Raw genomic sequence first — 22,174 nt, 5'->3', positions numbered from 1 at the left:
CACTCTGCAGGCAGAGCCTGAATCCTGAGCAGACATTAACTGTGGTCCTGCAAACGCTTTCTGAGCAGCAGCCCTAAAAACACCATCACTGGAGCATCTCACTGAGCCCAGGATGACCCTGATGCTCTCCTGTGCTCTCTATTCAGTGAGCCTGAACAGGAATGGCTCTTTTAGGAGTGGGAGACTTTGAGATACTCTAAAATACTTTCTTTAATTTTGCATGATTTGAGAACAAACTACATTATGGCCATTGTGAGTTAGACTGAAATGACTGTTGAAAGAGACAAGAAGATGTGGGACCTTTTTTTCCCCCTTCTCCAAGTATTAAATATTTAATTGCATTAAAGGAATGCTGTATTTACAGTAATAGGCAGTGTGGTCAGAGAGAGAGCTCCTGGTGTTTAACATGGAACTTTCCAACAGGATTTGAATATTCACAGGGCCCCACCTGCACTGCTGCTTCTCCCTTAAACCCACCTGGTTCCTCCCACTCTCGGGGGATTTCAGGACTGTTGGTGTTTGTAGGATTGTGGTGCAGAGCGAGGAATGAGGATCTTGCAGTGTCAGTGTATCCTGTCAAGCACCACGTGGGTGTTTATTCCATGCAGGGAGCTGTTTATCCTTCGTTTGGCTGCTTTGGAGGTTTTTTCGCTGGATTTGCTGTGGGTAGCAGCAGTGCAGGGTGCCCATGGCAGACAGGGATTCTCTGTTCTCATAAGGCTGGAAAAGACACAAAAACTTTCCAGAATTTTAATGGTGGAAATGAGCAGAAATTGGTGTTATGTGATGTGAAGATGAGTTGAAAGAGCCACAGCTCCCGGCTCTGCTGGCAGGAGGAGACAGTGGCCCCCAGAGCTGAGTGGGAGGGCAGTGAGCCCCATCTGTGTCTGGGCAGCTCCTCAGCGGCTGCTGGGGATGGAGGAAGATGGCAGAGGGGAACCAGCCATCCCTGGGATTAAAGATTTGGGGCAGTGGATGCACAGATCTGCCCTGCCACTTCCCTCCAGGTCTGGGGCACCACCCTCAAGGCAGGTGACCCAAAAGAGCATCTCTGGGGGTGATCTGGGGGCAAGTACCAACAGCCCCCCCGATTATCTTCCCACCCTGCCCCTTATCACTGGAGGAAATCCTATTTCAAGGCCACTCTAATGAAGCCTCTGATCTTTGCAGAGCCCGGCTTGCTCCCCTTTAATCCCGGCCGGGCCGGGGTGCAGGTGCCGCGGTCCCGGGGATTAGACGGTCCCTGCTCTTTGTGGGAGCCGTCACTCAGCGCAGCCTCCTTGTTCCGACCATTCGCCAGGGAATATTAAACTTTGCTGCCGTGTAGTCGTTGCACGGGGAGGCCGGAGCTGCTGCTCTGTTTGTTTTGGGGGGAATAGGGCTGGTGAAGAGCAGGAGCTGCCGGGGGACTCCTCAGCCCCACGCCGGGGTCACCTGTCCCCTCCCCTGTCCTCCCGTGCCAGGGCTCTTCCAGCCCCGCGCTCCCGGCCCTGGGGACGCTGCCCAGCCGTGGAGCAGGGATGCTGTTGCTGGGTGCTGAGATCCTGCTCCTGCCCAGCCTCGGTCACCATCTCCCGCTGCCGGCTCCTGCGATTCTCCCGGCGCAGCCGGCCCGTGCGTTTGGCGGCTGCCGGCGTGGCCCTGGCTGAGGGCAGCAAAGCCGGGCAGGGGCAGCACTGGGGCTCACGCACAGCCCCACACACCCTCCCCTTAGGCACCTCTCCCGGCTGATGTCCCAGCGCAGTCACCGCTCCGGGTGACAACCCGGCAGCTGCGCTGGAGCTGGTGCTGCAGGAGCGATGGGATGCGGGACAGACGCTGCTGGGATGCGGGAGAGACATCGGTGGGATGCGACTGTCCCATGCTCAGATCACTGCCGGGAGGGAGGAAAAGGCGCAGAGATTTTCCTGTCTTTGCTGTCCACATCTCCCCTCTGTCCCTGCGGCCACCCCGAGCCACCGGCCCCTGTTCCCGGGCCGCGCTGGTGGCCGAGGAGTCGCCACCGCGATTCGCCACAACCGCGTTCCCTTTCGAGGCCGCTTGAGCTCGGTCCCAGATGGGAAGGTGATTTTCTTCCTCTCGCTCTTGCGTGCCGCGACACCCTTCCCGAAACGATCCTGGAAATAATACTTAAAAGAAAGGAATGGGGGAAGGAAAGGCAAGGAAGCGAGGGAGAGCGGAGGGGAGAGCACTCAGCATCTCTGCTCGGCTCCGCGGCCTCCCGCAGAGTGAAATGGAGGCGAATAATGCCCTGAAGCTCCTTCCCGAGCAGTGCAATCAGCCCGCGGCATCGAGGGGCTGCCGTGCCCTGTGCCGGAGCATCTGCCGGGAGGGTCTCTGGGCATCCTCCCTGTCCGGAGCCGCTGGGCATCGCCGGGCACTGCTCGGGAGCACCCGAACCCTCCCCGCTGCTCCCAGCCCCGGAGGGCAGCGGGGACAGGTCAGCAGTGCTGGGTTTGGAGGGAAGCAAGGGGCCGTTCAGCTCCGTCCATGGATGCGGCACCTTGGGGACAGTCACTCTCTTTTTGCCCCTGGGGAGGTGGCATGCGTTTGAGCCTGCATGTGCCCTGTGTTGGAACTGGGATGCCGAGGGCTGCTCTGAAGCAAGGGGTGCACCCATGGGGACCCCTCCGGGGTGTCCCAGCCCAGCCACGGCCTCTGTGGTGAAGCTTCCCGAGTGATGATGCAGGGGTGCTGCACGGGGTGGGTGAAGGCACAGGTGGGAAGCCCCACCCTATAGAGGGAACATGCGAAGGATGCAGCGGCTCCCTCAGCCCAGGCTCACCCTGAGCATCGCCTCATCCTCCTGCACTCCCTGCCCCGCTGGCGGGAGCGTTCCCGGGCGCAGGTAACATTTGGGCACATTCCCATAACCGAGTGTCACCAACTGCTGCTGCGGCAGGCCCGGAGCCCCTCTCCAGTGCTGCTGTTTGCTTTGCAGCCTCCTTAGCCCCTATTGAGGCTTTTCAGCTCCAGCCCCTTCAGGGGGTTTAAGTAGGTAAAACCTGAGGAAGAGGCTATTTTCCTCCCTCCCTTTTGAGCCCTGCCTTGTGCCCAAAAGGCCCCCTTGTTTCACGCGTGCCAGTCACCTGGCTGGGCCCCCAGCCCCTTTCTCTCCCAGCCTCCCTTTTCTTTCTCCTTTCTCTCTTTTGACTTTTCCAGGAGCCCTCGCTCTCCAAACGAGCTTCAGATTGGATCCAGATTGAGGTCCCTTTGTCTTTCAAGGGTTGTACTAAGCTAATTAAATGTGATCCCAACAAATAAACGCAGATCTCCCCATTACATTCAGGCCTGCCTTTCAGGCAGCACCGGGCGGCCCCTCGCCCCCGCCCGCTCCGCGCAGGGTCCCCCTCATTGAGTCCCGGCCATTGAAAGCACTGCCAGGATTTCTTTTGTGCCGGGGGTCTCCGAGCCCTTTTTCCATCAGAAAAGACCCCCAAACAGCAGCTCGGCCTTTGTGAGTTTGCAAGCAAACGCCAAAGAAAAGCCCCCTGAATGCTTTAATAAATGGCACATTTAGCAACTTCGGAGGCGCCTGGCTCCTGCGGCAGCCGCAGGGGTGCGATGATCCCTCCTTGCCCCGGCTCCCCCGGCTCCCGCAGGGGTGCGATGATCCCTCCTGCCCCCCATTCCCTCCGGCTCCCGGGGCATTTGCAGCCCGTGGAGGCGCAGAGGTTTCGGCTGGAGCAGCTGACAGCCCCGGCTTCCAGCCCGGCTCTCCGCAGTCTCTTTCCCGGCGCTCGGGGGGCGCACGGAGCAGGTGATGGGGTCGGCACCGGGCACCGGGCACCGGGCACCGGGCACCGGGCACCGGGCACCGGGCACCGGGCAGGGCACGGCGGGGCGGCCGGGGCCAGGGGGCTTTTGAACTCAGACCCCACGGTCCCTTCGCCTCGTATTAGCGCTGGCAAATCCAAAATCGTTTTTAATGACACATACTACCCCCCCCACCCCACCCCGGATCGGGGGCTCCGCTGGACTTTTCTCAGCCCAACTAATATCTTTTTAATGACTTTGGGAGGGGGCAGAGCCCGGCTCTGCCCTAGAGCCTGGATTGCTCCAAACAGATGTTGGGGCAGAGGGAGGGGGATGCTCTTCCCTGCCAGGGACTTTCTTCTAAAGTTCAAACGAGAGGGGAGCTTTCAATCACCGCTAAAAATGTATTTCTTCCCATTGAACAATGGGCTCCTTTCTACGCCCGAGGGGACTCGGCTGCGATCGCGTTTCTGCTGTCGGAGAGGAGAAACCTCCGGTTTTAGCGCAAGAAAAACTCAGCTTCGAAAAGGGTTCTTCCCTGCGCCGGTTATTTTCGTAGCTCTTCATCCCTCCTGCGTTCACCCTCCACGGAAAAAAAAAAAAATAATAAATAAGAATAATACAAAATTGTACAAACGAAGCACTAATCCCCCTTCCGAGCCGCAGCCCTGAGCCGCCGCGCAGGAGCCGCCGCGGATCTTTGCAGTGAAGCCGGGCAGCGAATGCGGGCTTTGAGGAAAGAATCGCGGCTGCACTGGCCCGGGGCAGCGGATGCTCCATCCTCGCATCCCGGCTCCATCCCCGGCGGCCCCACAAGAGTTAAATTTTAAAGCAAATCAAATTCCCATTGGCCACTGTATATTATCTCAGCAGTCTTCATTTGATACCTCTTTAATACAGAAAGGAGCTTTTCAAACCCCTTTTCTCTCTTTTCTCCCGCCACTCTTTAAGAGCAATAAATGTTCAACTGCAATAACTATAAATCAATCTCCGCTCTGTTCAAATCCTATTCATGCGAAGGGCTGGAAGAGGGGAGAGAGCTCCCCCCTCCCCCCCGCCCCCCAAAAAGCAGCTGCTGGGCTCTAATCTCCTTTCTTGCACTGTCATTCACCCTCATTTTTCCTCCATCACCCCATCCCTGCAATCTTTTCTTGTTTTGCTTTTCTTTTCTCTCTTTGCTGCATTATGATCCCATGTCTCCCCTCATCAGACCCCAACCTTGTCCAGATCCTGACCATCCCCTTGTAGGCTGTGAAAGAAAAGAAGAGTCCATGGATGTCAAATTGGTCTCAAAAAGACCATGAAAGATTGATTTGCTCCACTTTTCTTCTGCCTGACATTATTTCTGAGGGTCCTGAATGGGAAACCAGAAAGTCTGGGACTGGAATAAAGATGTTCTCTCTGTAAGGGGGAGACGGGGGGGAAAAATGCCCATTTACTCCTGGCCCATCAACCCTGCAAAACAGAGCAAAAGAAAAGAGGACTGTGGCTATTCAGAGTCAGACCAATATGTACACCTCCCAACAATATGCCAATATACTGAGGGCTTCTCTATTAACACCCATGAATATTAAAGTGCTCACTAAACGCTCAGAAGGAACTTTGGGAATATACACATGAAAATACAAGCAGCATTGTGCGGGGCTCAGAACAATGGGGCGGCGATAATGGCCCTTCTCTATTAACAGCCATGAATATTAAACTTGTTTCCTCTTAAATGTTAAAAAGGAGGGATAGCTGCGATATTAAAAAAGAGAAATGAGTAGGGGGTGGAAGGGGAACACGCAGCAAAGCACCTTCCTAGGGCCGGGAAGAAGCTTTGGGAAACAGCTGGGGATATTTAAAACCACGCAGAAAATGGAAGAATTTTTTTTTTCCACCTTTTTCATTCACTCCCCCCCGCACCGCCGAGCCCCCGCAGCCGGGAGCGGGGTTCAGCACAACCCGCACCGGAGCCGCAGGGGGTTCAAGAGAATCTATTATTTTTTTGTCCCGGGATAACTTGAGGGTTGAAGGGTTTTCCTGGGGAAAGGGGAAAATAAAAAAAAGCAATCCGATGGCTGGCTTGCCTTGGCGGCTGGAGTGAGCCGGTGTTGGGAACCTTTCCACCTGATGCGTTATGTTTAGCAAGGCTGAAATATTCTGATAGCTCCTCTAGCCAAAGTCCAGAAAAACAAAATAAACTTATTTTTTACGCTTATTAAACCCCAAACCAATTCCCGGCAGGTTGTTAACCTCCTCTTTCCAGGACAGCGCTGCCTCTCTCGGGGCGAAGACCCGAAGTAAGCGCAGATTTGGGTGGGTTCCGGACATCTGCGTTGCTTCTTGATTGGATTAATAGAAATAATTGCACATGGGTTATAGCATCGTTTCACCCAGGCCAGAAGTCACTCCACAGCTTCACCCCATGAAACATCCACCCAGGGGATAGGGTGGGGGTTTGGGCTGTGCTTGGCTGCTGCTCCGGGCGCGGTGAGACCCGGCGGGGCTTCCCGGGACTCCGGGGTGCGGGAACCGGCCTTTGAGGATCCTGGGGGCCCAGCCTTCTTCCCGCAGCCCTTTACAGCCCCTCGTCCCCATGAAAATCAAAAGAACAAGGCTAAGGAGAGGGCTCTAAGCTTCGACACAGCAGGATTTGGTTTAAATCCGGGAAAGATTAACCCTTTGCTGAGCCGGCAAAGCTCGGGCCCGGAGGGGAGCGCTGGGTTTGGGGGCTCCGCTCTGATGCCACCTTGTTGGGAAGCAGAGGTGGCTGCGGAGCTCCTGGGCTCGGCAGGGCAGGGATGGGCGCCGTGGCTGCCCGGGGAATGCCTTCGGGCGCGGGTGACACGGCGGCAGAGCTCCGGAGATACCGCAGCCTCCCCGGGGCCGGGGTCCGGCGCTGGGGGGACACGGCAGGGCATGGTTGTTATTGCAGGGAGACGGGGGATCCACGACCTGTCCGCGATCCACACCTGGGCACGATTCCCACGGGACTGTGGGGTTGGGGACCTGCCGGGCTGGTGGCGGCAGCCGGGTGAGCCCTGCCTTGGGGTCAAGCGGGGATCGGCCCTGGGAGCGCGTCCCACCCAGCCCCTGCTTGGGGACCCTCTCCCGGCATTTGGGGGAGCAGCTCCGGAGCCTCCCGGTGCTGCCGGTCCCGGCCGGGAGAGCCGGAGGTGCGGGAGGCAGCGGGGAGCCGAGAACGGTCGGGGCCAACTACGGGAGGCTCAGCCCGTTCCCCCGGGGCTGCGAGGGCCAAACGCCGCAGAGCACCGGGAGCTGTCGGGCTCGAGGCCGCCAATTTCGTTGTGGTGCTCAGTGGCCCCAAAGAGCAGCGTTTCAGTCTCAAAACGAGCGCGGGGACCAGGTGGGGAGCGGAACCATGGCCAAAGGTGCGGCCCGTCCGTGGAACACCGGCGGGGACAGCCGTGCCCGTTCCGCTGCTGTTCTGCCGTGCCCGGGGACAGGTGCCCGGGTTTGGGTTTGCCCGGGCCGGGAGGTGCGGGGGGCCGAGCCGGTGCGTGTGTGTGTGTATCCGAGTGTGTATATGTGTGTGTGTATGCTGTGTGCGTGTTTGTGTGTGTGTGTGTGTGCTCGCCGTGTCCCTCCCTCCCTCCAGCCACCCCACCCCCGGGAGGGGAGGGAAGGAGGAGATGGGAGGGGGGGGCTCCGACGGCTCGCCTCGCTCCGGCAGCCCCAGTCTCTCCGCCAACGTCAGGGAGGTCATTAATAACCAATTAGGAGGGTCAATGAAGCTCATATATAGCCGGGCGGGAGCCGCCGAGCCGAACGGAGCCCAGCCCGCCGCCCGCCGCCCGTCGCGCCCGGCCCCGTCGCGCTCGGCCCCGCCGCCTCGCCCCCATGATGGGCTCGGTGCTGCCCGCCGAGGCCCTGGTCCTCAAGCCTGGGCTGAAGCCGCAGGGGCTCTCGCTGGCCGAGGTGATCACCTCCGACATCCTGCACAGCTTCCTCTACGGCCGCTGGAGAAACGTCCTGGGCGAGCAGCTCTTCGAGGAGAAGAGCAGCCCCAAGACCGCCTTCACGGCCGAAGTCCTGGCTCAGTCCTTCTCCGGAGGTGAGTGACCCCCCTCGGACCCTCCCCGATCCCCTCGGTTTCCCCCATCGGCCCCAGGCCGGCTCCCGGTGCCCGGCGGCGGGATGCGGTCCCGGCGCCCCGCTCTCCCCAGGCGTGGGACTAAGGGAAAAGGGCTTTAAATTCATTTGGTTAACTTGGGCTTGACCTGAGAAAGTTCCCACTTAAACCGCGGGCTGGGGGGGCCGGGGCCGTCTCGCATTCAGCCGCCCGGGACAATATCTTTTCTCTCGCCCCGGCATCGCCGGGGCGTCCCAGCTCCCTTTTCCCCCTCTCGGATTTCTGTTCCTCTCTTAATTTACCATGAAGGCTAATTCCATTTCCATTCACGATATGTCAACCATCTCATCTCCCCATTTTGTAAGAGGAATTCCTGGGCCCTTTTAAACAAGCCCTCGCGCCATTCAGGCACAATGTACCGCTACAGCATTCCTAAAGGACTAATGAATTTAGAATTAGCAATTTCTTTCTAGTTGAGTTTAATGAATGCAGATCACTTTAACAGCATGACAAATTGCTGGATGGGCCGAAATAGACACCATTTAACCTCCTTTCCCAGCCCCGCTCCCTCGCCCAGCCCGGGATGCTTTTCCCAGGTACCTCCTCAATGCCCCGGGGGAACCTTGTACCGCTTTGTGGGAGCCCGGCTGGGCGTTTAAAAGGCTCAGCCCCGGGGTCTGCGCTGGGGCCGGGGTTGGGCGGGGTCCCCGCCGCTCTCGGTCACCCCCCTCTCCCCCAGCCCTGTCCCTTTCTGAGCCATCTCCCCCCTCGCAGAGGTGCAGAAGCTCTCCAGCCTGGTGCTGCCGTCGGAAGTGATCATCGCCCAGAGCTCCATCCCCGGAGAAGGGCTCGGCATCTTCTCCAAGACTTGGATCAAGGCTGGCACCGAGATGGGGCCGTTCACGGGCAGGGTCATCTCCCCCGAACATGTGGACCTGTGCAAGAACAACAACCTCATGTGGGAGGTAACGACTCCCCTGAACCCCGAGCCCGGACTGGTCTGGAGAGAAGTAGGGACGGGGTGCCGGGGCTCTGTCCCGTGCCTGGGCACCATCGGGCACCATCCTCGTGCCTCAGTTTCCCCATTCATGCAAATATCTGGGCAGGTGGGTTTAGGAATCCCTTGGAGGAAAAGGATGAGGTTTCCTCAGCCCTCGGGGTGCAGCCAGCCCACAGAGGAGCCCCAGAATGCTGTTTCTTGTGCCCCGTGCAGCCAGATCACACCCTGCCCTGCCCTGCCCACCCTGTCCTGTTGGAACACCCGACTGGTTCCTGCCTGCACTGGCCACAGTAGGCAAAAACAGCTCTGCCCTGTCCCCTGCTCCCTGCTTTGCCCTGGTGAGGTCAATCCCAAATCAAACTGTGGAATTTGGGGGGATCTGAGGAGGACAGGATATTGTGCACTAATGCACAGCCAATAGAGAGGGTTTTCCTATTTTTTAATTTGTTTGACTCAGACTTGCACTTCTTAATTATTGTTAATTATTATTATAATTTTATGCCTAACAGAAACTTGCCTCATCTTTCCTGGCACCCTGCCAAGCATCATTCCAAGCCTGGCATGCACTTTCCCTCTCCACCCAGGGACTCTCCCGCTCCCACGGCAGCTGCAGGAACAGCCCCTTCCTCTGGGGCTGAGCTGCTGGTGGGGCTCTGATGAGAAGGGAGATTAAGGAAGGGAGCTGGGTTTTCCAGGGAGATGGGGGCTGGCAGGACCAGTCATGCCAGTGAGAGCTGGGCACATTCCTCAGCCCCGATACAGTCCAGCACCATGAGAAGGAAGGGTTTGGCATCTTCTGGCTGCTGCCAGGATCTCAGCCCCGAGGCTGTGCTGGCTTTCAGTTTGTCCCTGTCCAGGGGCTTTACCCCAGAGGCAGGAGGTGGAGGGGCTCAGCCCACTGAGGACAGCATCGCTACCAAGTGCTCTCTCCCCTCGCAGGTGTTCAATGAGGACGGCACAGTGCGGTATTTCATCGACGCCAGCCAGGAGGATCACCGCAGCTGGATGACCTACATCAAATGTGCACGGAATGAGCAGGAGCAGAACCTCGAGGTGGTCCAGATTGGGAACAGCATCTTCTACAAGGCCATTGAGGTAAGTGGGGCTGAAGGGCAGCTGAGCACCTGCAATAGAGGAGCAGGGTGGTGGGATCCACCATCCTACAGACTCTCCCTCCCTTGTTCTTTGGGTTGTTGGTGGGGTGTCTGTGGAAGGACATGGCAGCTTTTCCATCCTTGGAGCTCAGATCCACCAGCAGAGGTAGAAACCACAGGGAAGGGCCATTGCACGGCCTTCAGAGAGTAGTAAAGGTCCCTTCTCCTCTCTGCCCCCTTTCTGTGGGCTCATGGAGTGATGCGTGTTGAATAGAGGAAGAGTAGATCCTTGTTTGGGGTGTAAAGCATGAAAAGAGCTGCAATTCTGGCCCATGTGGGGCTTTGGGCAAGGACGGGGCTTGCATGCTCTATTAAAAAAGTGGGATTTTGTGCAGAACCTTCTTCTTTATAGCAGGGTAAAGTTTGGGGGAGTCCTGTGAAACCCAGGTGCTGAGCACAGGCTGTGCCTGACTGCACTGCTTTGCCTGGGCATCACACTCCAAGTGCAGGGAACCACAGAGTGGGCAGGAATTATCTTGTGCTCAGCACTGGATGAGGTGCTGGTCTGCACTGGTGTGGCACAGGAGCAGGGTCCCAGGGGTGGTGCAGCTGCTGTGCAGTGGGGTGATGGCTGAAGGGTGCCCACATCTCCCTACAGGACACTCTGGGATGGAGGTGGGTGTTTGGCTCCCTGGCATTATTGATGACATTTGCATAGAAATCACACAGTGCCAGAGCAGGGGGAGGGTGGAGACCAGCCCTGCTTATGTGCAGTGTCCCCGTAACCCAACGCTATTGCAGGTGGAGAAAGGTGGTGGCTTGGGGAGGTGGCCCTGTGCAGCAGCTTTGGCTTAAAGAGTCACAAGAGGAAACACGTCCCAATTCATCCCAGACCAGCACTGTGGGATTTTCCCCCTCCAGTATTGGGTTTAGAGTCTCACCTGAGGAGCATTTGCAGCTGGGAGAGGCTCTCAGCCGAGAATGACCATGAGTGCCTGCTGGTTCCGTGGGCATGGGCAGCTCCCAGATCTATCCAGGCTCCTGCACTGGTTTATGGAGGAGCACGAACTCAGGTGATCCATGGCACAGGACCACAGCACAAGCAGCAGGGCTGGGTTAAGGATTGCTGCCATGGGGTGGCAAAGGAGAATGGGTGGGTGGGAAGACAATCAGGTATTCTCTCCTACTGCAGGAGACTCGTGTGTGCCCCTTGGGCTCTGCCACCTTTCCCAAGTGCTCCAAACACTTCCCTGCTGTTCTCATGCTGGACACCCCTTCACAGGCTTCAGATGTTTCTAGTTTTAAGACCTGATATTCTTGTGGACATCTGTGCCTACTGTGATAGCAGCTTAAGTGCTTTTACAATTGTTCTTAAATTATGTAAATGAGTAGAATAACTGCAGGTAGCCATGGTGTAATTAGGAACATGACTGTGGTTTTTACACCTTGTGCAGGCATGGACAAGGAGGTGGGTGAGGGATATTTGGGTATAGCCATGATCCAGCTGTAGGCTTGTTCCTGGGGCTGAAGCAGTGAGCAGTGGAGCAGGATGAGTTTAATTCTCTTGGCATAAGCAGTGAATTTGAGATGCTGAGGGTGCTGAACCCCAAGTGATGTGTGGGAGGAGGTGGGCACAAAGGGTCCCTGCTGTCACTCTGCTCCCCAGGCTCAGCAGGACACACACACACCGACCCGCACTTGAGCACTGTCCTGCTCAGGACCAAAGGTGTCCATGTGTGCCATTGTCACCCTCCATCCCCCACCAGTCCTGGTGGCTTCCCCAGCTCCTGTCCCGCTGCACAGCCTCCTGCCCATGCCCGCTGTGCCCCTGTAGCAGTGCCACAGTGAACTGCCTGGTTCCTATTGCTCTGCACCCAGCTCTGCTGAGCCAGGGCTCCAGAAGCATCTCTTTGGATGTCTTTCTCACCTTCATGCCAAAAATCAGATTTATTTGGTGCTTTTTTTTCCTATTTACCTTTGATATTTTAATGTGTTTTGCCCATTCCTGCCCTAATTTGCTGATTTGTTTTTCCAATCCACTTTCTCAGCAATACCAAGTTGCTGCTGCTGCAAAATAAAGTGAGGGCAGGAAGTTTTGGCCTTGAAAGGTCACAAGATTCCTGGGGGGCAATTTGAATTTGCTTTGGGGTGTATGCACATGGGTGCTCACCCGCTGCTGGTGTGGCTGCAGCAGCTTCAGCAGAATAAAACACGCACCCGTGTATACACCCATGCAGATTGTTTTATCCTTTCAACAATATTTTATTTTCTTGTATTAAAAATGACTAATTTTCTGTTAAGAGTAAATAACCCCAAGAAACGGTGTCATCAATTTGTGATGCAAAAGGATATCGGCTTCCTCTGCCTCCCAAATTCCTCCTCTGCAGCCCAGTGAGGTCTTTATGCAGATGGACAAAGATAAGAAGTCAAATTACTATTGATTTCAGATGCTTAAAATTCAACATATTTTCAGTGTTGAAATGATTGAACTTAGCATCTGTGTTTCATGTGGATGCTTTACTTGAATCTAGCATGCTCAGTGTACATAAAACAAAAATCCTCCAAAACGTAGGACACTCCTATTTCTAAATTAGGTTCTTAACAGTAGGGATTGCTAGGGAAAATATGTATTTTTTTTTTATAAAATGATATTGTTATTAGTGTTGTTTGGACTGGTCTGAGAGGATCCATCTTCCCAGCCACAGCTGCTGCACAAGGGGAGCCTTGAGTTTCCTGGCTGCTCACCCCAGCCATGCAGGACCACAACAGGAACAGCAGGGACAGAAGTGCCATCGCTTCAGGGAGATGGGAGTGTGGATGATGCAAAACCCCTGCCCTGCTCCTGTAACTGTCCTTGGGCTGTTGCAGGCGCTGCAGCTCTGGTGGGAGATATAAGCAGTGTTTCACACCTGAGCCCTGGTCTCTGACAGCAGCCCCGAGCTCTCCTTTGCTCCATGGGCTGATGAGCCCTTTGCTGGTGGATCTGCATTTCCACCTTCTAAAAGCAGCCCTGGCAGGGGTGGGTGGGAGATGCTGCCTGTGCCCTGCAGCTGGAAGGTGCTGGTGGCTCTGTCCAACAACAAAATGCTCTCCTGGAGCCCTGAGCTGGGGCTCCATGCCCCAGCTCCCTACTTTGGTCTCTGTCACTTGTGCTGGTTGTGGCTCCACAGATGGTTTATTTCTTGATGTCTCTGTGTTTCATCCTGTCCTGGTATCCCTGCATTGCTGGGACCTCTGGGTCCTGCACTCCAGAGACTCCAGATCTGACCCTGTGCTCTCATGCTGGACACCCCTGCATATTTAGCTGCATATTTGCCCATAATCCCATTTGTGTCCCAGCTTGGGGGAGAGCCTGGAATGGGTCTGTGCTGGTGCTGGGTGGTGCTGAGCTGTGCCATCACCTCCAGTGCTGCATCCTGGGCTGTTCCATGCCTGCCTGTGGGTGTTGGGGACTGCTAGATGGTCCCAGACGGCAGCAGAGTCTCACAGAAATGGGGCACAACCAGGGTAGGTCCCAATGGATCAGAGCAGGGATGGATGTTCATTGCTCCTCCCAACTACCCTTTTTCTATCTCTCTTTCTAGATGATTCCTCCAGACCAAGAGCTGTTGGTCTGGTATGGGAACTCCCATAACACCTTCCTGGGCATTCCAGGTGTGCCAGGGCTGGAAGAGGAGCAGAAGAAGAACAAACATGGTAGGTAACATCAGAAGGAGTCAAGGGCACAACATGCCTGCCGGCTCATCCTGTGCCTAGCTCTGAGGCCATTGGGTGGGCACAAGGCAGGGACACCCCAGGGGTATGGCAGATATCCCAGTACTCTGAGGACAAGCACAGAGATGATGAAATGATCCATACAGCTTGAACAGGTCCACAGTAATTGAGGGCGATGCCTCCAGGCCAGGTTGCCCACGGCTGCTGCTGGTGGGGTGTCCGGCAGTCACTGCCTGACCCAGCCAGGCAGGGAGGAGCAGGGCAGGGTGCGAGTGTAATGCAACCCCAAAACTCCAAGAAACACCAAGTGAATGCAGTCTCTACATCCTCACTCTGCATTTAAGGGATCTTAATCACCAACACAGGAGGCTTTTCTCTCTCCTTGGGCTTTCACTCTCTGCTTGTCTCAGTAGCTCCCCGTGGTGCTTCTCTGTGGCACAGCACAGCTCAGGCTGTGTTTGGAGCTACTTCTGTGATCCCTGACTCTGCTCCCCATTCTGAGAGAGCAATGTCTGAGCAGAGCAGAGTGAAGGGAGAAGCTGGGACCAGGGCAGGGGCTGGACAATGTGGTTGGGGGTTCCTGAGAGTTCCTGCACCCACCCCCTCCAGCTCTGCGGCAGCCCAGGGAGGGGAAAATTGGTTTCATGTCCATTTACAAGGGATTCATTCAGATCAGCTTGAATGTTCCCCTTACCTAAATCTGGCTGAGCCCATTCCCAGCACTGGCTGCATCCCAAAATCCTACGAGCCAACCTGGATGCCAGTCTCTCCAGGATAGGTGACCTCAGCAGCAGGGAGCCAGTGAGAGGGCACTGGGAGCTTTCCAGGGCACCCCAGGGACTTGGGGTGGGGTGAGCTGCTGTGCTGGAGGGCAGTGTCTGACTGTCCGCTGTCGTCCCCAGAGGATTTCCACGCGGTGGAGACGGGGGCCAGCACAACGGGCCGCATGCGCTGCGTCATCTGCCACCGCGGCTTCAACTCCCGCAGCAACCTGCGCTCCCACATGCGCATCCACACCCTGGACAAGCCCTTCGTGTGTCGCTTCTGCAACCGCCGCTTCAGCCAGTCCTCTACCCTCCGCAACCACGTCCGCTTGCACACGGGCGAGAGGCCCTACAAGTGCCAGGTTTGCCAAAGTGCCTATTCCCAGCTCGCAGGGCTGCGGGCGCACCAGAAAAGCGCCCGCCACCGGCCCCCCAACGCCTCCCTGCAGGCCCACTCGCCCGCCCTGCCCGTGCCCCACCCTGCCTCGCTGGCCCATCACATCCCCACCATGGTGCTGTGAAGTCCCGGTGCGGCAGCAGGATTTGGGACTGATGCAAAGACTGATGCTGAGACATGCAATGAACTTGGGGGGTGGCCCTTGGCTGAGCTGCTTTGTGTCTCGGAGGAGTGTTGGGTTGTTTTTGGGCATCGCTGACTTAGAGGGTTTGGCAGGAGGGGAACCCCCAGCTCTTCAGCTGAGTTGTGTGGGGTCATCCCCAGGGAGATGTGGCACAGGGTGGGCTGGTGGCCCCTGGGGTTGGCAGAGGAGAAGGGATGCAGTGGGATGTCCTGTCTGAGTTTGCCAGTCGACTGGGGGAGCTGAAAAGCTGGGCCTGGATCAGTCATGGCTGGGTTTTACAGATGATTTGGTAGAAAGAAAAATTCCTCTTATCCATCCTCCTCTGCTCTAGCAGATATGTGCGCTATGGAAAGGTTGGCACAGCCCTGATGCGACCACCCCAGTCATACCTGTTTGCCCCAGGAGTGGCTTTGGCCCCGGTGCCTCCTTCTAAGGGACACCTTTCCCTCCTTGGGAGACCTGAGTTGGTGAACATTTGCATTTTCCAGCACCTGAGCCCCCTCTGCCCACCCTGCCTCAGCCCAAGCCCGGTACTGGGTCTGTCACTGCTCCAAGTGATGCTGTGAGCAGAGGGGACGAGCCATGTGCCATGGGGACACTGTGCCAGCTGGGAATGCCCATCCACAGGCAGGTTGTGCGGGGAGCCTGAGCTCTGCCGGGCTGTGCCTGTTCCAGCCCTGGCAGCTCTTCTCCCCATCCCTTTCCCAGCTGTGAAGGAACATTTTGGTTGGAACTGCTGCTGCCCTCTGGGGACAGAGAAAACCTGTCCCCGGGCCAGCTCTGTCCCCAAGGACAACTCTAAGCGCCCTCTGGAGTCGCCACACTGCAGAGGAGGGCTGTGTATCATAAATCTTAAAAGAAGGTATTCTAATATTAATTATAAGTCTGAGATGTATAAAGTTCTCACAAACCGTGTTTCACTTCCAGAAGAAAATAAACAAAAACAGAAGAAAAGAAAAAAAACCTGTCACTTTAACTTTGTAAATATTTATGTAAACATTATTTACAAGACTTTGATATTATATATTATTTGATTGTATATGTACACAGTGTAAATACATTTGTACCTCTCTTGTATTCTAAATAAAAATTACTTGGAACATTTATCATTTAGAAGAGGGATAGCATGGAAAGCTTTATTTTATGTACCAGGGCAATGATGTGGGTACTGGATGAGTGAAAGTCTTAACTAACACAACAATCAGTGGGTGAGGAGATGTGGTGTCATCTGTTGGACCAAGAAGTGCATCTGGGAGGGGAAGAAACCCAGGTTTTAGCTAAAAAAGCTCTTTTTCAGGTCTGGAAACTGGGCTAAGTGCTGGATCACTCTGGAGCGGGTGGTATCTACTAATTCTACCCTGCCAGTACCTCTTCTTACGAACTTGTACAGTCCCTCTTTGAAGCCACAGCTACTGCTATCCTTTGATACATTCCATGAAGTAGTGCCCACATTTTGGCTGTGATGACATATAGGTGCAAGCCCTGCTGGACGGAAGCAGCATACACGCTGACTGTCATCACGGGCTGCTTTTCCCGTGGCATTTCCTCCACAGCTCTGAGAGCCGAACCGGTGTGTGAGTGGATAAAACTTTTCCACGGATGTATCAGTTCCTGCTGGCACAAGTCGGCCGAGGGGAAGGGGTCAGTCCCGAGTCCCGCGGGGATGTTTAAGCCAAGCGTGAGCACCGGCCAGCTGAGGGGGCATCAGAGGATTGCCCTCAGGGAGACACCTTGTATGAGGGACACCCAAACTGGGGGTGCTGCTCCCCGCCTCGAGCCGCAGCACTGCCGCCCGCCGCGGGCTGCGGGGCCCGGTGAGCCCCGAGGCAGGCCCGTGGTGTCCCTCCGGTTTGCCGGGTGGGTTCTGAGGGAGCCGGGGGCTGCCCGAAGAGCGGCACACCTTGCCCACACTAAAGATGGCCGCACCCTCCCCTTGGGCTCCGTCGGGGCGAAGCCCAACAGTCCCTTCGCTGCCAGAAACAACCATGGCTGCCCAGTCACCGCCTCCACCGCCCTCACTCAAGATGGCGCCGCCGGCGGCCTCAGGCGCGCTCTCGCCAGCAGCCAACATGGCGGGCGGAAGGCGCGTGCGGCGGGGCCAAGATGGCGGCGGTCACCATGAGGCTGCCGGCGGTCCGCGCCCCTCTGGATTCCAGCGCGCCCCGGGGCGGCGAGAAGCACCTGGTGGCACCGGGGGACACGATCACCACGGACACGGGATATATGAGGTGCGGGCAGCGGCGAGGGCGAGGCGGCGGCGGGGTGGCGCGGCTTCGGGCTGTCCTTAGGTGGCCGCTGTCTCTCCGCAGGGGCCACGGTACTTATGTGGAGGACGAGAAGCTGATCGCCTCGGTGGCCGGCGTGGTAGAGAGGGTGAACAAGCTGGTGTGTGTCAGGGCGCTGAAGGCCAGGTGAGCGCGGCCGGGGTGGGTGCGGGGCCTGGCTCGGCAGGGTGAGGTGTGTGACCGCCGCTCTCTGTCCCAGGTACAACGGCGAGATCGGCGACGTCGTGGTCGGGAGGATTACGGAGGTAAAGTCCCGTGATTGCCGCGGTGCCGAGGAGGAGGGTGGTCGTGGCTCCATCCGACTCTAAGCGCCCTCCTGGGATCCTAAAACATTGATACAGATCAGTGTCCCTGCGCAGGGTACTGGCAGCGTGTTGATTTTAACCATTATGAGGCTCGAAGAAGCCAGAAGAGCTGTCCCCTCCTGCAGCTTGGTGAGCTGCAGCTCCAATTCAATTTTTGAGTGTGTATCCATAAGTTTGGGTGGTTTTTTCCCCCCTTAGGTTCAGCAGAAGCGATGGAAAGTGGAAACAAATTCCAGGCTGGATTCAGTCCTGTTACTGTCGTCTATAAATTTACCTGGTGGGGAGCTGGTGAGTGTAGCTGGTTGTTTTGCATGGCATCCTAAGGTCTCCCACAATGAGCTACAGATGGATGTTTTCTCATTCTGGGTTACATGTAACATTTCTTGTGATGTTTCAGAGAAGGAAATCAGCAGAAGATGAGCTTGCAATGAGGGACTACCTGCAAGAAGGCGATCTCATCAGCGTATCCTTTTGCTGCTCACATTGACAGATGAGCCAAGGGCATGGGAAGAACAGGGAGAGCTTGGCTGGCCTGGCTGGGGGTGAGAGCTATGGTGGGGTGGCACTGGGAAGCCTTAGGGACCCTGTTTCCTTAAGTGGCACCGACAGGCAGAGGTTCAGTCTATATTTGCTGATGGGGCTGTATCGCTGCACACCCGGAGCCTGAAGTATGGGAAGGTGAGTTATTCCAAAGGCCTTGATCCTGGGTTAATTCTCCACCACCTGACTTGTATAAGGCCTTTTGGTGGCTTTTTTAAGAAAAAAGCTCTGGAGTAGAGAAGGATGTTGTTATAACCCATTCCTGCAGGACAGGAAGACTCTCAGCATGGGAGCACCAGGTAGAGTTTCCCTGAAGCAGAGGAGATGTCCTTGAGTTGCCCTTTGATCCACTGCTTCCCCTGACTGCAGTTTCAGCCTGCTAGATCTGTTTTCCCCACTAGCCACTTGGGAATTAAATCCTGGGGAGAGATCTCCTCACTCCTCTTCAACTGGCTGTTGCCCCTGTGACTTGTTCCTCTCCCCAGGGCTCTATTTTAGGCTTTGTGCAGTTGGCATTTATCTCTGGTTTTGTGCATTGAAATAAGCCAAGGGGCTGTTGGAGCGTAGGCTGCAGTTTGGGATTACCAGACCGAGGGTATTAGCACTTAAAAGATGAAAGGAAAGTGTGCTTATTGCACAAAGGGTGAAGGACAGTGATTGGATTACCAGGGAAAGTGTTCTGCTAAATTGGGCCACTGACTCCTCATTTTTCTGCAGGGATGGTTGATGTGTAGTTACAATCAAGATATTATTAACATTCGTGCTAAGCACTTAGAGTATTCTTCATCTTCAAAGGGATGCATTAACTAATCCTCCCAGCACTCCCAGAGGCAGGCAGGTTTTATATTCACTGTTTCACAGGAAAAGATGTTACAACAGAGTTGTTCCTAGGCCAGGAATGGAGTGTGAGTCAGTGACTTGGTGTTATCTGTGGTGGCTTATGATCTCTCTCATGCTGAGCCTCATGGTCTGTTCTCCAGCTTGGCCAGGGTGTGCTGGTTCAGGTCTCTCCCTCCCTTGTGAAACGCCAGAAGACTCATTTCCACGACCTGCCCTGTGGTGCATCCGTGATCCTCGGCAACAATGGCTTCATCTGGATCTACCCAACTCCGGAGCAGAAGGATGACGAGGCTGGAGGCTACACTGCCAACTTGGAGGTGAGTGTTCAGGGAAGGTGAGCCTTCTTCTACCAGTGATGGTTTTCAGTCTGACATATTCAGAGGCACGTGAGTAACCTGAGACTCTCAGGATCTTGTAATAGGTTCACAGCAAGGCTTTTTTACTTATTTCCCTCTGCATTCATCCCTTTTCCTCTGTCCTTCCTCAGCCAGTTCCCTTGTCTGACCGGGAGGTGATCTCACGGCTCCGAAACTGCATTGTGGCTCTGGCTACTCACAAGATGATGCTCTTTGACACCAGCATCCTGTATTGCTATGAAGCATCCCTTCCTCATCAGGTATAGGAACCAGTAGTGTTTATTCCACACTGAGGGGAGGGAACAGAAGGGCTGCATCAGTTGCTGCTGAAGTCAGAGTTTCCTTTCAGCTTACCAAAACATCCTGTAGTAAGTGACAGTACAAACTCTCACCTTCTGCATAACGTAAGTTGCCTTGCACAATTTCAGGGATAATTTGAAGGGTTCTGCCTCTGGCAAAGTCTAGCTATTCCTACAGAGAGATCAGTCCCTTTTTTGATAGATGTTGTGTATCCCTTGCTGGGATTATGGACCCTTAATTCCTGTGAAAACAGTGTTAAATTTGGTATTGTATGAGCGTACAGTGCATTTTATGAAGCAATGAAAAAGTAAATGTCATGTATTGTACAGAGTGCAGTCTCATGTCTGTATCCACTGCTGGAAGGCTGCCTCCAGCAGCCTTTGACCTCTTGCTGTACAGCTTTTCACTGTGATTCCTGCCAGCACAATCATGGGCAATTCTCTTCCCATAAATAAATGAGATCTGAATTGTCTTCTGCTTTCATTCTCAATGAGGTATTAATTTGAACTATTACTGTGTTTAAATCATTTCTGCCCTTCCCAAATACAGTGTGTGTCCTTGAAGGAAGATAAGGAGGGTTAGTATCCTCTTCTTCGATTTCCTCTCGTCTCTGTAAGAATTCCCAACTGGCAAAGTTAATTTTGCCTTGGACCCACTGCCTCTGCCATAGGTCTTTTTTTACCACAACCCTCTGAACTTCCTTGCTGGTCAGTGTCATGTGTCAGGGAGCTTTGTTTCCCCACAGAGTGCAAAAACAGCAGTTGATTCCTGGTGCTCATATTGGTCTTCTTTCCACTGCAGATCAAGGACATTCTGAAACCAGAGGTGACAGAGGAGATCATTCTGGAAGCTCGACAGAGGTTGCTGGATTTGGAGGGATAGAGCATATGGCCAGAAGCAGTCATTTGAAATCCCAGCATGGCAGCTTTGAGTCTCAGTATTATGTTTTTTCAGTGTTCTAGTTCCCAACATTCATTCCACACTTCAGAAACCACTGAAATTCCTCACTATTAGGATATCTCCTGTGTCCTTTTAATACAAAGTAGTACTTAAGTACAATGGCCTTTTAATGCAACGGCCTGAAAAATTGGTATCTGACCTTTATAAAGATGCAGATGCAACTGGGACATGTCTCCTAGCACCTGTTGCTGTATCTAGTGCCCCAGAACTTTGTGCAGAATGACAGAGAGGAAGGGATATGTTTTGTGATGTTTCTCTCTCCCCAGAAGGTGATTTGGATTTTAATTTACTTGTGATACAGATCTGCCAGTCTATCCCCTGAGAGTCCTCATTTTTCCAGGCACATGTGTTTAGAGAACAGGAGTATCCACACCCTTGCTAACCACAGTTTGGGTCTGGCTGTTCATGGCTTGAATATCTCAGGGGTATGAGATGGGATGTGGCTGTCACTGTCCATATGAGCCAGGAGCTGTGGACATGCAGTGTCCTGGTTTGTGTTATCCTGCTGGTCTTTTTTTTTTTAATGCCTCTTCTGAGGAGGCACCAATATGATTTTGTATTAAGTATTTTACATTTCAATAAATTTTTTGAAACAAATCAGTCCTTCAGCAGTGTGTGCATTGGCTTGTTTTTAGTCTAGCTTGAGAGCTGTGGTTGGCTCAAGTTTCCTTGTGCCAGGACACTTGGAATGGTTACAAGTTATGTTAATGTCTTATCTCCCCTTCAGCTGCTGCCCTTCATCCCAGCAGGATTTGACCTTCCTCTTCAGCCCTTACAGGTTCTTCTGTAAGGATTCCTGGTGTTCCCAGTAGCTTTCCAAGCATTGCCTCCCTGCAGGATGCCTTGGAGAGGTGAGTCAAGCAGAGGTGACTCCAGTGACAGTGGTTAGAGGTGGACATTTTGAGCCAGGTGTTGGCAGGCAGTCAGTCACGTTCTCTCAGAATGTGATGCTTTCTCTGGAGAATCCTCTCAGCTCCAGGTGCTGTAATTGAGCTGTTTTATTATAGATGTTTTCTACCTATGTATATTGCAAATCTATCCTTGCACCGCAGCACTGTAATTTTTAGAAAGGATGATAAAACATCTGCCCCAATTGTTCCTGAATCCAATTGCACATTACAAGTTCGCACTCTCACCTCAGGCACAAGGGAAAATTCTTTGCTCTGTATTTTCCTGGGAAGTAGAAATTCCTTTTGTTGCTGTCCCTCCAGCTCGAGCTGCTTTCCCTGTGGTCCCTAGCAGGCACTAGATGGCACCTTTGGATCGTGTTTGTGGCACGTCCCTTGGCCAGCAGCTCCGCCACGCTGCCCTGCCAAACAGCAGGGCCTGGATGGCTGCCACCAGCGCTGCTGCCCAAATCCTAAAGCATAGCGGGGCTAAGGACAAGCAAGGACATGGCTAATCCATTCTGTTGCTGCACAGCTGCCCGTGCTGCCTCTGAAAATAGTACTGAACTTGCTGGGGGTATCGCTGGAATGTTCCAGATGTGACCTGGGAATTGCTGAGTTTTTAGAGGATTCCCTAGTAAGTGTTGAAACAATCACATCCTCAAGATGACTGGGGAGAATTGAAAACCAAGGCTTAATGGTGACAATTTCAGGTCT

The 22,174-nt window shown here is 54.6% G+C and overlaps 2 protein-coding genes across 2 annotated transcripts; both read left to right on the top strand.

Moving 5' to 3' along the window:
• Positions 1-7,590: 7,590 nt before the first annotated feature.
• On the top strand, positions 7,591-16,102 carry PRDM12 (PR/SET domain 12). The gene is made up of 5 exons (XM_015644589.3): positions 7,591-7,813; positions 8,606-8,796; positions 9,771-9,926; positions 13,510-13,621; positions 14,542-16,102. Exons 1-5 carry the CDS (start codon positions 7,600-7,602, stop codon positions 14,922-14,924), a joined length of 1,056 nt encoding a protein of 351 aa, XP_015500075.1. The 5' UTR covers positions 7,591-7,599; the 3' UTR covers positions 14,925-16,102.
• A 951-nt stretch (positions 16,103-17,053) lies between these two features.
• EXOSC2 (exosome component 2) lies at positions 17,054-21,178 on the top strand. The gene is made up of 9 exons (XM_015645252.3): positions 17,054-17,212; positions 17,294-17,395; positions 17,469-17,514; positions 17,773-17,862; positions 17,972-18,037; positions 18,184-18,252; positions 19,095-19,271; positions 19,442-19,570; positions 20,412-21,178. The coding sequence occupies exons 1-9, from the start codon at positions 17,088-17,090 to the stop codon at positions 20,490-20,492; spliced, it is 885 nt and encodes a 294-aa protein (XP_015500738.1). The 5' UTR covers positions 17,054-17,087; the 3' UTR covers positions 20,493-21,178.
• Positions 21,179-22,174: the final 996 nt, after the last annotated feature.

This window comes from Parus major, chromosome 17 (genome assembly GCF_001522545.3).
Source record: "Parus major isolate Abel chromosome 17, Parus_major1.1, whole genome shotgun sequence".
Lineage (NCBI taxonomy): Eukaryota > Metazoa > Chordata > Aves > Passeriformes > Paridae > Parus > Parus major.
This window is presented reverse-complemented; position numbering and strand designations above follow the sequence as displayed.

Bases quoted from the DNA above. Each gene is read 5' to 3' on its own strand.
- PRDM12 (XM_015644589.3), top strand. From the start codon at position 7,600: ATGATGGGCTCGGTGCTGCCCGCCGAGGCCCTGGTCCTCAAGCCTGGG. The intron at 7,814-8,605 runs GTGAGTGACCCC...CCCCCCTCGCAG, and splicing joins GGCTCAGTCCTTCTCCGGAG to AGGTGCAGAAGCTCTCCAGC. The intron at 8,797-9,770 runs GTAACGACTCCC...CTCCCCTCGCAG, and splicing joins ACAACAACCTCATGTGGGAG to GTGTTCAATGAGGACGGCAC.
- EXOSC2 (XM_015645252.3), top strand. From the start codon at position 17,088: ATGGCGGCGGTCACCATGAGGCTGCCGGCGGTCCGCGCCCCTCTGGAT. The intron at 17,515-17,772 runs GTAAAGTCCCGT...TTCCCCCCTTAG, and splicing joins TGGTCGGGAGGATTACGGAG to GTTCAGCAGAAGCGATGGAA. The intron at 19,571-20,411 runs GTATAGGAACCA...TTTCCACTGCAG, and splicing joins AAGCATCCCTTCCTCATCAG to ATCAAGGACATTCTGAAACC.